The sequence below is a fragment of the Chelonoidis abingdonii genome, chromosome 1 (genome assembly GCF_003597395.2).
Source record: "Chelonoidis abingdonii isolate Lonesome George chromosome 1, CheloAbing_2.0, whole genome shotgun sequence".
NCBI lineage: Eukaryota > Metazoa > Chordata > Testudines > Testudinidae > Chelonoidis > Chelonoidis abingdonii.
Window position 1 is genome coordinate 153,454,923 of NC_133769.1, and position 14,109 is coordinate 153,469,031.

Sequence of the window (14,109 nt, forward strand, 5' to 3'; positions counted from 1 at the left end):
ACTGATTGGTGTATGTATATGGGTTGGTGCGCCACAATTCACAGCCTCACATACCCCTCCCATGCAGTACAGTGCATTTTATAAATCGTCCGTGAACAAACTTTTCCCAGATACCTGTGAATTGATTCCCAAAAAACTGGGCTGTTACGAGTCCAAACAAAACTGTGGTGTGTGTTTTGTCCATTGCGGGCTTTAATGCATGAGTCTAAACTACAACAGAGCATGTCAGTCTTAGGATTCCCAATGAATGGCAGTGAGTCGGATGTTTGCATGGATACAAGGTGCTAACAAGGAGGCTGTACTGCATCTTCATGCAAATTCAGTGTCTTGTTGTTTTTTTTATCACAAATTTTCACCATTTCTGGCTGGTGATGAAAGTAGACTTCTCACAGAAGAGGAACCCCAGACAGTCTGTTACGTTCCAGGATAGGGCATACTTATTAGGTCCTGCTCTATAAGTCCTGAGGACCCCGCTCCATTCTGCAATGTGGTATTTAGTCACTAGATGCTGAAATAGTTTCTTAGCACCGATGGCTATCAGTGACCTCCAGAGCTTGCCCTGCCTGACAGGATTGAACAATCATTGCTTGTAACTAGATCACTCATAAGTCATCTCTCCTCCTGCCCCTCCCCAAACTTCCCTTCATAGACTCTACCCTCCCCCCTGCCCCCCCCCCAAAAAAGGGGGATATAGAAGTAATTAGAATTGAATTTTGTATGTGTGTCTTAACATGATGTCTTCTGGTTTTCATTGCTGTTCCAAAGGATTTCTGAAGTGGACAGTGTTTTCTGTAAATAGAGTAGAATACAGCCCATTGATTTAAAACTATGCATCTTTTGACCGAATGAAAGTAGTAGTTCCATTAATAAACTGCAAAATGTTTTGTTTTTTTTTAACGATGCTCAGAAAATAATGTTCTGTCTTTCTCTTTTCAATGCCACAGGCACCAGGAGCCTGGGTCTGCAGACCACCTATAGCAGGGGAAGAGGAAGAGGCGAAGATGAGCGGATAGGAGACTTGCTCAGTAAAAAAGAATCAGCGGATCCAGGTCCAGGAGATCCAGCTCGACTACCAAAAGGATAAAGATGCTTCCAGGATGGAAAGACAGAGAGAGAGGCTGCCCAGTGCAAGGAGAGAATGGCAGACAGATTTATGGAGCATGATATCCGGTTGAGAAAGGAAGGAAGAGCACAGCAGAAGCAGATGTTCAAGTACTTACTGCAGCTGATGGCTACCAGACTGCAGGCTCCACTACCAACCAGTGTCTTCTGCTCCAGACCCACAGCCTGAGTCCCCTTACCACTATCGATCCCTGCAGAGCACCCATCCTTTAGAGTTAGACAATTCAGGAGGGGACTGGAGCATGTCACAGGCAAACACTGGCACACTGAACAGACAGATGCACCCTGTGCACTCATCCTCTCCTGTTCAGGTGCATCTTGCACATCCAAAATGTTCCAGAAAGGCCAAGATGGATCTTTTGAGTGGGTTTTTAGGATCAAAATTAGGTTATACTATTGTGCTGCACACCATAATGGCAGCTGGTCTGCATTACTGATTGTTGCAACATTTAAATACCTGCTTGAAATAAAATGTTGGATTTGCACATAAAATGACCAGAACAAATTTTATTATATGCAACGATAACAGGGGCACAAACTTTAATGTATGTCATCTCATACCCAATGTCAAAGTTTCATAATAAAAATTTACAAATTGTCATTACGATAATTCATGAACTGTACATTGCCAGTTTTATAAAATGCATAACATACCTTCATATACTTCATAAACGTCTTTACAGAATTCATGATACACAGTACCTACATATTTACAAAAATATCACACACACAACTTCATATGGCATTTCATTCCCCCTCATGAATTATGTGGGTGCACAAAGCCTCCCTGATTTCCATTGTGCATCTGGATCCAGCACCAGTCATGACAGGTGCACTGTTGGCTGTATATACCAGTTCAGATATTCTGAAATGTCCTGAGTCCACTCCTGGCAAAAAGGTTCCCCCTTCTCCTCACAAATATTATAGCATAAGAATGGCAATACTGGGTCAGGCCAATGGTCCGTCTAGCCCAGTATTCTGTCTTCCAACAGTGTAGGGCACAGCAAGCCACAATAATTCAGACTGTATTAATGACATTGGCACCCAAATTATTTTGGAGGCAGCACCAATGGGATTTCAGTCTGTCAAATGCACATTCTATCACCAATCTACAGCAATTGAGTGTGCAATTAAACCTTTCTTTTGCCAGATCCTCTGAAATTTGGGCAGGGCTTTATAAGCCATGGCAACAAAGGGTAAGCAAGCTTCCCTAGCATAACAGTGGGGACAGTAATTTTATTTATAGCAATGTTATTTGGTGGGAATAATATCCTAGTTTCGTCATTAAGGCAAAGTCTTGATCTCTGGAACACCCTGGCATCATGCACCCTGTTAGTGCATCCCATGTTAGTGTCCATGAATCTGCCCCTGTGGTCAACCTGCGTAATGGTGGAGTAGCATCCTTTGTGGTGTAGTGCTCCTTGCAGTGGGCAAACTATAGGCACATGAATCCCATCAGTGGCCTCATCAGTTTGAAAACCCCGTTCTCTGAAAACCAGCAATTATTTCAGGAATGTTTCTTATGCTTACTGCCTTTGGGTAAATCACACTCCTGATGGACACTCAAGAATCCCCACAGATGATTTGCCAACTCCAAACTGGTTAGCCATGGAACTGGAGCAGTCTAGGGTAGCCAGCTTCCAGATGGCTATAGTGACCTGCTTCTGGTCTAGCATGGCTGCCTGTATGTGGGTGTCCTTGTGCTGGAGGGCAGAGACAAGCTGATCGCAAACCTCCAGAAATGTCCACTTTTTCATGCAAAAGTTCTGGACCCACTACTGGTTATCCCAGGTCTGCATGACAATGTGACCCCACCTGTCTCTGCTGGTGGCTCTGCTCCAGAAGTGCCAGTCTATGCAGAGGGAGTCTGCAGCTAAGGCGAAAGGAGACGTGAGCAGCGTAAACTGGCTTGAGGCTGGCATGTCAGTATCCTCCTACAAGAGGTGCCTTCCACAGCTCAACACCTGCCACTGAAAAGTCCATCAGCATCTTGCAGATGCTTTGCCTGTGTCTCGAAATAGGACTGAGAGCATGAGATAGAGAAGTTCTTCCACCTGGGTGGAATCCATGATGGCTCCTGGCTGCAGGAAGGGTGCAGACACAAAATGGCTTGTCTGGATGCATTCCTGGGCTAAAAACACCCAAAACACTTCCAGCCAACTCCCGCAGGATGGGCAGACAAGTTCTTCCACAACCCATTATAGAAAAAAACACAGAACATTTTATGCTGATGAGGGCATAGGAGCTTGGGGATACGATAGTATATGCTTACAGAAGCTGAAGTTCTGAGTCAGGTCATGTGCGCATTATGGATGTTCCAGCACGGTTATGAGGCCCAAATGCAAACGCTCAAGCATGGGCTTGGAAATACGAGCCCACAAGCCTGGGTCCCATAGATCTAGGCTTCATGTCTTGGGTAGACATACCCTACGAGTTTTGTTGGTGGCACTCAACAGCAATATTTTTCCTTCAGAGCAGACACAGTTCAGAATCTCTGCTCTGCTTATTTAATCCTACAGTTACAAGGCCTCTTTTGTTTGTTCTAACCTCCTCCTCCTCCCATTTCTGATCTGTGAAATTGAGGCAGAAAAACAACTCCCTGCCTTGCTTATAGCATAGCTTATGATCTGCTGCTCTTATTGGGCGTTCCTGGCGGGTGCTGATGCCACTTGATCCTGGTGCTGTAGTAACAGCTCCGTAGATTCAGTGTGGCATAGTGTAGATTCTCTGTCACCCTTCAGCTGTCTTCCTTTTTGGGGGATCCTGGTACCTTTTAGCTCAGGTCCAGACATCTCTTGTCTGCATCTGATTCCTCACCCCCTGGGCAGTGGTGAGAGAGATTCTGGGGTGTGACTGTCTCTTACAGTTGTGAGAGGACAGGGATGGGGAGGGCCTGTAAATTACCTGGCCTTTAATACTGGCTCTCTGCTTTTGGGTCCTTCCATACACCCTCCTTTTCCACAAAAATAATGAGTTGTCCAGTCCATACACCCTCCTTTTCCATGTGCCTTTTGTTCAGGCAGTGCCAGATATTCTAGTTTTCTTCCTATTCCCTCAGGCTCAGAGGGACAGTGGGGTAAAAAAAAAAAGGGGAGGAGGAGGATCTGGGGAACTACAGGAACTTCCAGTCCCTGGAAAAATCATGGATGAGGTTCTCAAAGAATCAATTTTGAAGCACTTAGAGGAGAGGAAGGTGATCAGGAACAGTCAGCATGGATTCATCAAGGGCAAGTCGTGCTTGACTAACCTAATTGCCTTCTATGTTAAGATAACTGGCTCTGTGGATGAAGGGGAAGCAGTGAATATATTATTCCTTGACTTTAGCAAAGCTTTTGGTACAGTCTCCCACAGTATCCTTGCTAGAAAGTTAAAGAAGTATGGGCTGGCTGAATGGACCATAAGGTGGATAGAAGGCTGGCTAGATCATCGGGTTCAACGGGTAGTGATCAGTGGCTCCATGTCTAGTTGGCAGCCAGTATCAAGCGCAGTGCCACAAGGGTCGGTTTTGGGGACGGTTTTGTTCAACATATTCATTAATGATCTGGAGGATGGCGTGGACTGCACCCTCAGCAAGTTTGCAGATGACACTAAACTGGGAGGAGTGGTAGATATGCTGGAGGGTAGGGATAGGATAGAGAGGGACCTAGACAAAGGATGGGGCTAAAATAAATCTGATGAGGTTCAACAAGGACAAGAGCAGAGTCCTACACTTAGGACAGAAGAATCCTATGCACTGCTACAGGCTGGGGACTGAGCAGCTAGGCAGTAGTTCTGCAGAAAAGGACCTAGGGGTTACAGTGGATGAGAAGCTGGATATGAGTCAACAGTGTGCCCTTGTTGCCAAGAAGGTCTAATGGCATTTTGGGCTGTGTTAGTAGGAGCATTGCCAGCAGATCAAGGAACGTGATCATCCCCCTCTGTTCGGCATTGGTGAGGCCTCATCTGGAGTACTGTGTCCAGTTTTAGGTGCCACAATACAAGAAGGATGTGAAAAAATTGGAGAGAGTCCAGCGGAGGGCTACAAAAATGATTAGGGGGCTGGAGCACATGACTTATAAGGAGAGGCTGTGGGAACTGGGATTATTTAGTCTGCAGAAGAGAAGAATGAGGTGGGATTTGATAGCTGCTTTCAACTACCTGAAAGGGGGTTCCAGTGAGGGTGGCTCTAGACTGTTCTCAGTGGTAGCAGATGACAGAACAAGGAGTAATGGTCTCAGGTTGCAGTGGGGGAGGTTTAAGTTGGATATTAGGAAAAACGTTTTCACTAGGAGGGTGGTGAAGCACTGGAATGGGTTACCTAGGGAAGTGGGTGTAAGGTTGTAAGGAATCTCCTTTCTTAGAGGTTTTTACGGTCATGCTTGACAAAGCCCTGGTTGGAATGATTTAGTTGGTGTTGGTCCTGCTTTGAGCAGGGGGTTGGACTAGATGATCTCCTGAGGTCCCTTCCAACTCTGATATGATTCTATGATTCTACTTCTGTGTGCCTGCTTACCTCCGTATCAGATTGAAGGTGTTTATGTACTTCCATAAGGCTCTTCATTCCATGTCTTTTTCATCAATTGCATGAGGTCAAGGTCCCTCTTCCATCCAGCCTTCTGCTCTGACTTGGTGCATTCTACATTTTCTGCCTTGAATCTTCTCCTTTAGATTCCTCTGTACTCCCTAATAGGATGTCTAAAACATCCTCAAAAACATTGAAATGCCAACACTCCAAAGGGGCAAAGGCATGTCCTTAGAGGATGGAGAAATCACTCCACTCCTCTGAGGCTGATACTAGTGAGGAGTAGGGTTTGATCCGAATGACCTGAGGGTGCTGATGGACAGGTCATTCGGATCAAAGCACCCTAGATAGCTTGGAGGATGCATGAAGCACTATTGTGCTTCCTGGAAAAGGGCTCTCTTTCTGCTTGGAACACAGTCACTTCCAGTATGTGATATTTTTCTTTTAGCCTATTCTCTTTTCTGAGGTTCTTGGAAAATAATATGGGCACACTCACAGTACCTGTCAGTAGGGGGGAAAGGATCCATATTTTCCAGTATTTAGCCAATATTTAGTATTCCTGGATGCCTTCCTGGTGACATAAATGGGTAGTTTTGGTGCCTCAAGTTTGGTGTTAGGAGAAAAGTTCCCTGACCTTTTACTCTACTGGGCAATCCATTTCCGTACCAGCCAGGGCTCAGTACTGCTTCCATCTGACAAGTTTGGAGTTGCCTCCGTTGGGTTTCTGGATTGTCAGAATTGGGTTTAGAGAATTTGGACCATTCTAATTGAACCAGATTGATCACAGATGATTCGGTATATCCACATTAATTGTGTTAATCCAATGTTAAGGGCATCTGCAGGTTTGTTTTGTCTCCATATTAGTATTATTCTAATTGTTTTCCAGTGCAGTGCTTGTCTTTTAGTTCCTGGCAAGTCTCCGAGAATGAGTGTCATCTGTGTATTTCTGGCATTTTACTTCATGCTGTTTCCCTGCCTCTTGGCATTAAATGCTGAATCCCACAGGTGAGCGATTTGAAGTTGAAGGAGTTGATGCCCATCAGGACAGTCTGGATGAAACCAAAGAGAAACAGTTGAACACATCACATGCAGTTCCACTAATCCCTGCCATATTTTTGAGACTGAACAGCAGGATTCCATAGACAACTATATTAATTGCTATGAAGAGGTCCAGCCATATGAATGTGCATATCTGGCCCTTATCCTTGATCCTCTTAAATCTGCCATCATCAGTATCTTTTTTTGCCTGAGGCCTGACTGGGTAATGGTCCAGGATATTAATAGCATATAGATGAAGTTGGAGGCAATCTTTGCTGAGCTTCTCAGCTTACTTATTAGTAGTGCTTAGGTACTATGGTGATGGACTCTATAAAATGCTAAGATAAATGAAACGGGGATATTAAATACTGAGTGATAGCTGGAAAGCTCAGTTGTGTTGAGCAATAATTTCTTAAACAATAGCTGGATTGTGGCCTACTTAGGGAAGGGCTGTACTCGGGGGTGGGGTATCATCTTATAGAATTGTAGAAATATAGGGCTGAAAGGGAACTTGACAAATCATCAAGTCCAGCCCCCTGCATTGAAACAGGACCAAGTAAACCTAGGCCATTCCTGACAGATTATCCACCTGTACTTAAAAACCTCTAGTGATGGGGATTCCACAGCCTCCCTTGGAAGCCTGTTCCAGAGCTTAACTACCCTTCTAGTTTGAAAGTTTTTCCTAATATCTAACCTAAATCTCCCTTGCTGCAGATTAATCCCATTGCTGCTTCTCCTACCTTCAGTGGACATAGAGAATAGCTGATTCTCATCCTCTTTTTAACAACTCTCAACATATTTGAAGACTATTATCAGGTCCCCACTCAGACTTCTTTCATCAACTAAACATGCCCAGGTTTTTTAACCTTTCCCCATAGGCCAAGTTTTCTAAACCTTCTATCATTCTGTTGCTCTCCAGTTAGTCCACATTTCTCTTAAAGTGTGGTGCCCAGAATTGGACACAGGTGGAGTCACCTGTCCTTGTCAACATATGAGAGTCAGTTTGTTTCAGTGTGTCTTTTGTATGAAGGTAAACCAATGAGGGCTCCGCACATCAGGCAGATGTGGCCACACAGGTTTGCCACAGTCTGCTTTCTTTGCTCACTCTTCTCTTTGCCTTTTTCTGTTCTGCTATTCTCATCTTGATCTGGCAGCAGCTTCTCATCTGTTTGGATTAACTTGGGCAACTTTTAGATGAACTTTGAGAGTGTCCTTGTATTGTTTTTACATTGGCCTGCCAGTATACATGCTCCCTTTTTCAACTGTCCATAAAATATGGCTTTAGGGGATCACATATCATCCATCCACAAAGTGACCAGCCCAGCAAAGCTGTGCCTTTATGATTAGGGATTCAACACTAATCATGCAGTACTGGTCCAGAACTTTTGATGTTTGGTATCCTGTTCTGCCTGCTTGATGTTACAGATTCTTATCCGTCTGCAGACAGTGCTTCTGAAAATGCTGTAGTGGCTTCCAGACTACTAGGCCTGATTTTGTCATCCCTCTGTGTGCAATGCACATTTTTAATAACGCACTTGGAAACTGTCCATCTGCTTAGCTGCTTTCCCTACTTGCCCAGTTCCTGGGGAAGAGCAGCTAATTAGACCTACTGCAGAAAACAGCCAGAGTTTTCCTTTGGAACCAATACCATTCTCACAAGAGAGGAGGAAGGAGGAAGCAGAAAGAGCCCAGCAGCTCTGCTCCCTTCTCCCCCCTCTCCTGTGAATGATGGGACAGATCCTCGGTTCCTCTCCTGGTCTGGGAAGTGGGAGAAGGGGACCACCACTGCAGTCCTCCCATGGCTGGGAGAGGGAAGTGAAGTACCCAGGAGGAGCAGAGGTGGGGCTGTTTGGGGCAGAACTGATGAGTAGAGGAATGGAGGGAGCAGAACTGATATGGGGACAGCATTGATTTGGGGGTTGGTTAACAGAATTAATTGCTGAGCTGGAGGACAGGCAGATGAGAAGGTGATAGACCCACACACACTTTTTTTCAGGTCACTTTAAACACTGTTTGCAGTAGTTCAGCTGCATTATACATGCAGAGTAATGGGTCCAGCACACAGAAGCACTGTGTGAACACTACTACAGCAGGCATACTCCCGACACAGTCTAACATGAAAATGTTTCCAGGCTTTGCTATGCAGATCCTCAGAGCTTTACCTCGTGATCTGATGTGCAATGGGAGACAAAGAACCTATGTAACAGAACCTGGTCTTTTTTGTTGTGGTGGCAGAGAGAAGAGCTTCTGCAATGGAGCTCTTTCTGGAGGTGCAGAAGCTTGTTCTCTCTAGTGCAGAGGTGGGCAAACTACAGCCCGCGGGCCACATCTGGCCCGCAGGACCATCCTGCCTGGCCTCCAAGCTCCTGGCCCAGGAGGCTAGCCCTGGCCCCTCCCCTGCTCTCTTCCTCCCTCGCAGCCTCAGCTTGCTTGCTCCACCATCGGCACGGCTGTGAGCTCCTGGGGCAGCGCAGCTGCAGAGCCTGGCCTGACCCACTGCTCTGTGCTGCGCGATGGCGCGGCTGTAGCACTGCCAGCCACCGGTGCTCCAGGCAGCGTGGTAAGGGGGCACGGAGCAGGGGCATTAGACACAGGGTAGGGGAGTTTGGGCTGGTGGTCAGGGGGCGGGAGTGTGGATATGGGGTGGGGGGGAACGGGTTTGAATGGGGGCAGGGGTCCTGGGGGGCAGTCAAGAAGGAGGAGGGGTTGGATGGAGCTGCAGGGGGAAATCAGGGGACAGGGAGAAGGGGGTGGTTGGATGGGGCAGGGTCCCGGGGGTGTGTGTGTGTGTCAGGAATTAGAGGAGGGGTTGGATGGGGCAGCGGAGGTCGGGGAGGGGCAGATAGGAGGTGGGGGCTGGGCCACGATCCTCTCCCCTAACCGGTCTTCCATACAATTTATGAAACCCGATGCGGCCCTCAGGCCAAAAAGTTTGCCTACCCCTGCTCTAGCGGATGATGGGGAGAGCATGTGTGTCTGTCCTGGATTGACCTGTGCTTTTTGTTTGCTTCTTTCCCATATAGGCCTGGATAAGATTGAATTCTTGCAGAGCCATGAGAACCAGGATATCTATCAGAAGGCCTTTGATCTGATTGAGCATTACTTTGGGTCAGAGGACGAGGACAGCAGTATTGCCCCGCAAGTAGATCTCACCCAGCAGCAGTACATCTTCCAGCAGTGTGAGGCTCCCATGGAGGGCTTCCAGCTCTGAGGTGCCCCATGCTATCTGTTCGTCCACCCAGACAGTCCTCATGTAAAGCCTTGAGTCACCCTTGGAGTGTTTCCGTAACCCCTTACTGTCCTCATCTACCTGATTTCCCTTCCCATATTCTTCCTTGGGTGCCTCCTTGGATGCCTTTCTGAGCTGCATTCAGCTCTGACATAAAATGTGTCAGATTAAATACTTTGCTTTATGTGCCAGCCTGGGCATTGGCATATGGAACGCTTCACAGATATTGGAGTAAGCTCTGTCCCCTGCAACTACAGCCTCCAGTGAACATGCTTCCTAGTTACTAGGCACATTGAACACAACTGAACCTGTCCCGTTACAAAACTGAGCTCCCATCTGGACTCCTCCGAAGTGGCCTGTGATCTGGATTCTCTCCTCTCAACCCAAAAAGGACTTGTGAGTAGGTCAGTCTTATCACCTCCCTAAAAGCAACTTTTGTAACTGGCTTCTTAAATGGAGAAACTGCCACACTGCCCCATCCCTAACACAATATGGCCTCTTTGTTAAAGTTGAACGCTTCCTAACTTCATGCTTCTGATTCTGGTCCTCACGAGCTTAGTCACAGATGATATATCTCTACCCGCTCATCCACCTTTTACATTTTTCTATTCAGCATAACTTGAACTGGTTTCTGTTCTGTAAATTACCTTTTGATGTAAAATCTTAGCGTGCTAAACTGTCAGCGTGAGGAAGACTCTGTAGGGATAGGTCTCCTTACTACTTGCAGTCTCATGAGGTAGAGTTTCCTGTTTAAAATACCAGCCCACCCCATAAAATAGAAACCCCCCGATCAAGGTCTGTTTAACAAATATACTGTGATACTACATCCCATCTTTCCATTTTCCCCTCACTACTCTCATGACCCCAGATGAATTAGCATGGAATACATGGTTCCTGTAGGCCACGCTTGTAAGGCATTGCCGAGTGCGTGACTGCAGTAATTTACAGCTGTAGTCAGCCCCTCTGCTAGCAGCATATTTTTGACTCTGCAGCCTGCTTGGATCATAAGCATCTAATGCAAAGGTGGCAATTCAATTTCTGAATGTAATGGATTCATTGGGCTACATTCTCTCAAGCCATTTGGGACCTTTTGGAATACACCTTTTCCCCAGAGTAAACATTTCAAAAGTTGCCCCTACTGCAGTGTCATGCATCTGCGGTAAATCCTATTGGCAGAACTGTCTACAAGATCCTGCTTATGGCTTCATTCAATGACAAGCCCCTGCAAGAGCTTCAACCGCTCACAGGGTACAGGTTTAAAAAAAGCATTTATCAAACTGCTGAAAGGCCTAAGCATTAACTCTGTGTGACCCCTTCTTTAAACATAGTCTTCATTAGAACCTGTGCTTTAGGATGGAAACTGATCTGTGAGGGTATTGAAGAAAGCCACCTGTTGTCCCCCTTTCGAATCCAGTCAGCCTCCACCTTCCCTGTTACTTTCTCTAGTGCTGCTTTGTGCTCAAGGAACATTTACTGCACTTGACCTATAAATTGACTTCAATTCTTTGTAATTTTAAAGGTTAAATTAGGTGATTAATTTAAAAACAAAACAAAACCCCTCTGTGTTGCCTTTACATCATATGATAAATAACTTTCTCTTTCTTGAAAGATAACTTGAACTGTTTCTCTTTCTAGAAGCACTGATTAGTAGCAAAATCTTGTTTTGTCATTTGGAATTTTTGTGCTAGATTTTAAATGTAAATTACCAATAACATGTCATTTCTTTAAAATTTGTTTAAAATCATGTACTTTTTTTTGGATGGTATGAAAATGCTACATATTTTGTAAACAAGTCTAGGCAAAGTATGTGTGTGTGTGTATATATTGTGTATATATAGATGTATTGTTCTTTATGTATACACACACGCACACACATACATACTGTGTGTGTTTTCTCCCCCAGGCTAGTGAAAACAATGTGGTGCATTATTGTATATCCTTGCCGTTCCCTCCGCCACCCTAAGGAAATAATGACAGTTGCCTCTAAATAAGTGAATTAAAACAAAGTCCATTTAAACTGAGTGGCTTGCCTTTCTATGCAAGGAACCTGGCTAGTGTTTCTGTTACTTATGCCAGTGGGCATGTGAATTCAGAGCAGAAAGGGATCCATTTTTAATGGGCAGCAACATAGTCTAGTGCATGGAGAGTCAGGACTCTTGGGTTCTGTTCCCAGTTCTATCATGTAGTATGTGTAGCCTTGGGGAAGTTACTTTACCTGTTTGCACCTCTCTTTATCCATCTGTAAATGGAGGTATGCCCGTTTGAGATCCTCATCCAAGTACTTTCATCAGCCTATGGTCTTATTTCGGCTCTGCCTCACTCTTTGGCCTTGCCACTATTGCTCACCTTCTAACAGTCTCAGTGCTTTAAGCTGGGCCCCACTTCACAGAAGGGAGAACGCAGAGCTGCCAAATGTCACACAGCTGGTAACTGTCCTCATCCCTGCAGCTCAGCCTGTCACACACTTGACTGAGCTACAGGCAGGAGCTCCATTTTCTCCTCCATCCACTAAAAGCTGCTGTGGAACCTGGCAGGAAACTAGGCCCCTGCTTGATTCAAGCAAGGAAGGAGCAGCAAAGGTGGCAGTGGTTGTGGTGGGTGGTTGGCAGGGACAGAAGGTGAGGGGGCCTCAAAACTACCACAAGCTTCAGCCAGCATCCTATCTCCTTGCTGGAGCACGGGCCCTCCAGTTCACATCTTTTTAAGACCTTCTGTGCCATTTAATCTGTTCCAGGATCAGCACAAGGGTCCATCGGTGCCATCTGGAGTGGGTTTTCCAGGGGGACCCTATGCCAACTTTAGCAATAGGACAGTCTTTTCCCTCTCAAATGCTTGGGTCCTGGAAGGATGGTACACTCCGACTGTATATGTGGCCATAGGCACAGGACTCGTGAATTCATGTCTGATATAGGCAGCATGGTTCAAGCCTTTAGTTCTTCCACAGCATATAGTTCTGGAAGACACCTGCCACCTTCAGCCAGACTGGGTTATGGGGCATGTGTTGTGGATGAATATTTTACTACTTAAGGTAAATGTGACCCTGAATCTCGCTATGGACCAAAGAGCAAGATAGATATGAAATAGCATTCTGCAGATGGTCTGTGCTCCCCTCAATCAGTCTTGATTTAGAGTTGTAGGCCCAGATAAGGGATTTTGTTGGGGTATACTGAGGGGGCCTCCCATCAGCCAAACCAAGTATCTAGGCCAGAAATCCACTTTCCAGGTCTTAACCATTGGTTGTTGAGTAACACTGCCCTGGAAGCCGTCACAGTAGGAGAGAGGCTATCTTGTTTGAAGACCACATCTGGAAACATGGATTCCTTCATTACCCCCATGAGAAACATGGAGTTTACTTTACCTGTGCTGATGCTCAGGCGCCTGCAAAAACAACACTAAATCAGCAACAGTTCAGAGGAGGAGCATAAGGACAGCCCTATGGCCCAGCCTTTGTTTGAAATTCTAGAATCCAACCAGGACTAGAATAATGTAAAGTAGATGTTACCATTTTATAGTTAACATTAATTGTCTGTAAACTAAAATTGGCTGTGCATTATTTTTGTCAGATATGAGAAAACATTGGTATGACTACTTGTGTTTCAGAAAAACAATAAAATAAACTTTATATCCTCAGCTGAAGGTAGGCACCTTGGTTTTACATACATTAGGCTGGTACAATTAAATGTTGATTGTACATAGAACATCAAATCGAATTCATTTATCATGTCTTAAGGGTAAACTATTTTAGACACTTTTATTGCAGGGTTGTATAAAAGAGAACAAATAAAACCCTTAAACCCAGGTTGCAGCATACCCATAATTTCTTGTCAACTCATTGAATTATTGCTCTGTAGGTGGTGTTCCCATAAGGGTAGATTGAAACTATGAACTTTGGGGGCCTGAAGATCCAGGCCATGTGGGTTTTTGCTCTTTTTGGCTTTAGAATGTGCAGGTTTCCAATGAACAGGGAGGCTCTAGGTCAGGTGGGCAAACTTTTTGGCCTGAAGTCCACATCGGGGTTCTGAAACTGTATGGAGGGCCAGGTAGGGAAGGCTGCGCCTTCCCAAACAGCCTGGTCCCTGCCCTCTATCCGGTCCTTCCCACCCCGACTGCCCCCCCTCAGAACCTCTAACCCATCCAAACCCCCTGGTCCTTGTCCCCTGACCTCCCCCTCCCACGCGCGCTCAGCGCGCAGATATACGCCACACGAGCACAGTCACAC

At 45.7% G+C, this 14,109-nt stretch overlaps 1 protein-coding gene across 11 annotated transcripts in view; it reads left to right on the forward strand.

Annotated features, from left to right (window-relative positions):
- KPNA1 (karyopherin subunit alpha 1) overlaps positions 1-14,109 on the forward strand; it is a 484,825-nt gene that overhangs the window by 114,219 nt on the left and 356,497 nt on the right. For 6 of the 11 annotated variants that reach the window (XM_075071562.1, XM_075071579.1, XM_075071567.1 and 3 more), the window contains one exon: positions 9,685-13,526. The exons of 1 other annotated variant lie outside the window; for it this stretch is intronic. In XM_075071562.1, coding sequence (XP_074927663.1) covers positions 9,685-9,872 — 188 coding nt within the window. In that variant the 3' untranslated portion in view covers positions 9,873-13,526. Of the gene's footprint in view, positions 1-944; positions 1,615-2,272; positions 2,319-3,143; positions 5,443-9,684; positions 13,527-14,109 lie in introns of those variants that run through there. 4 more of the 11 variants (XR_012656905.1, XM_075071563.1, XM_075071572.1 and 1 more) reach the window with 3 other exon arrangements.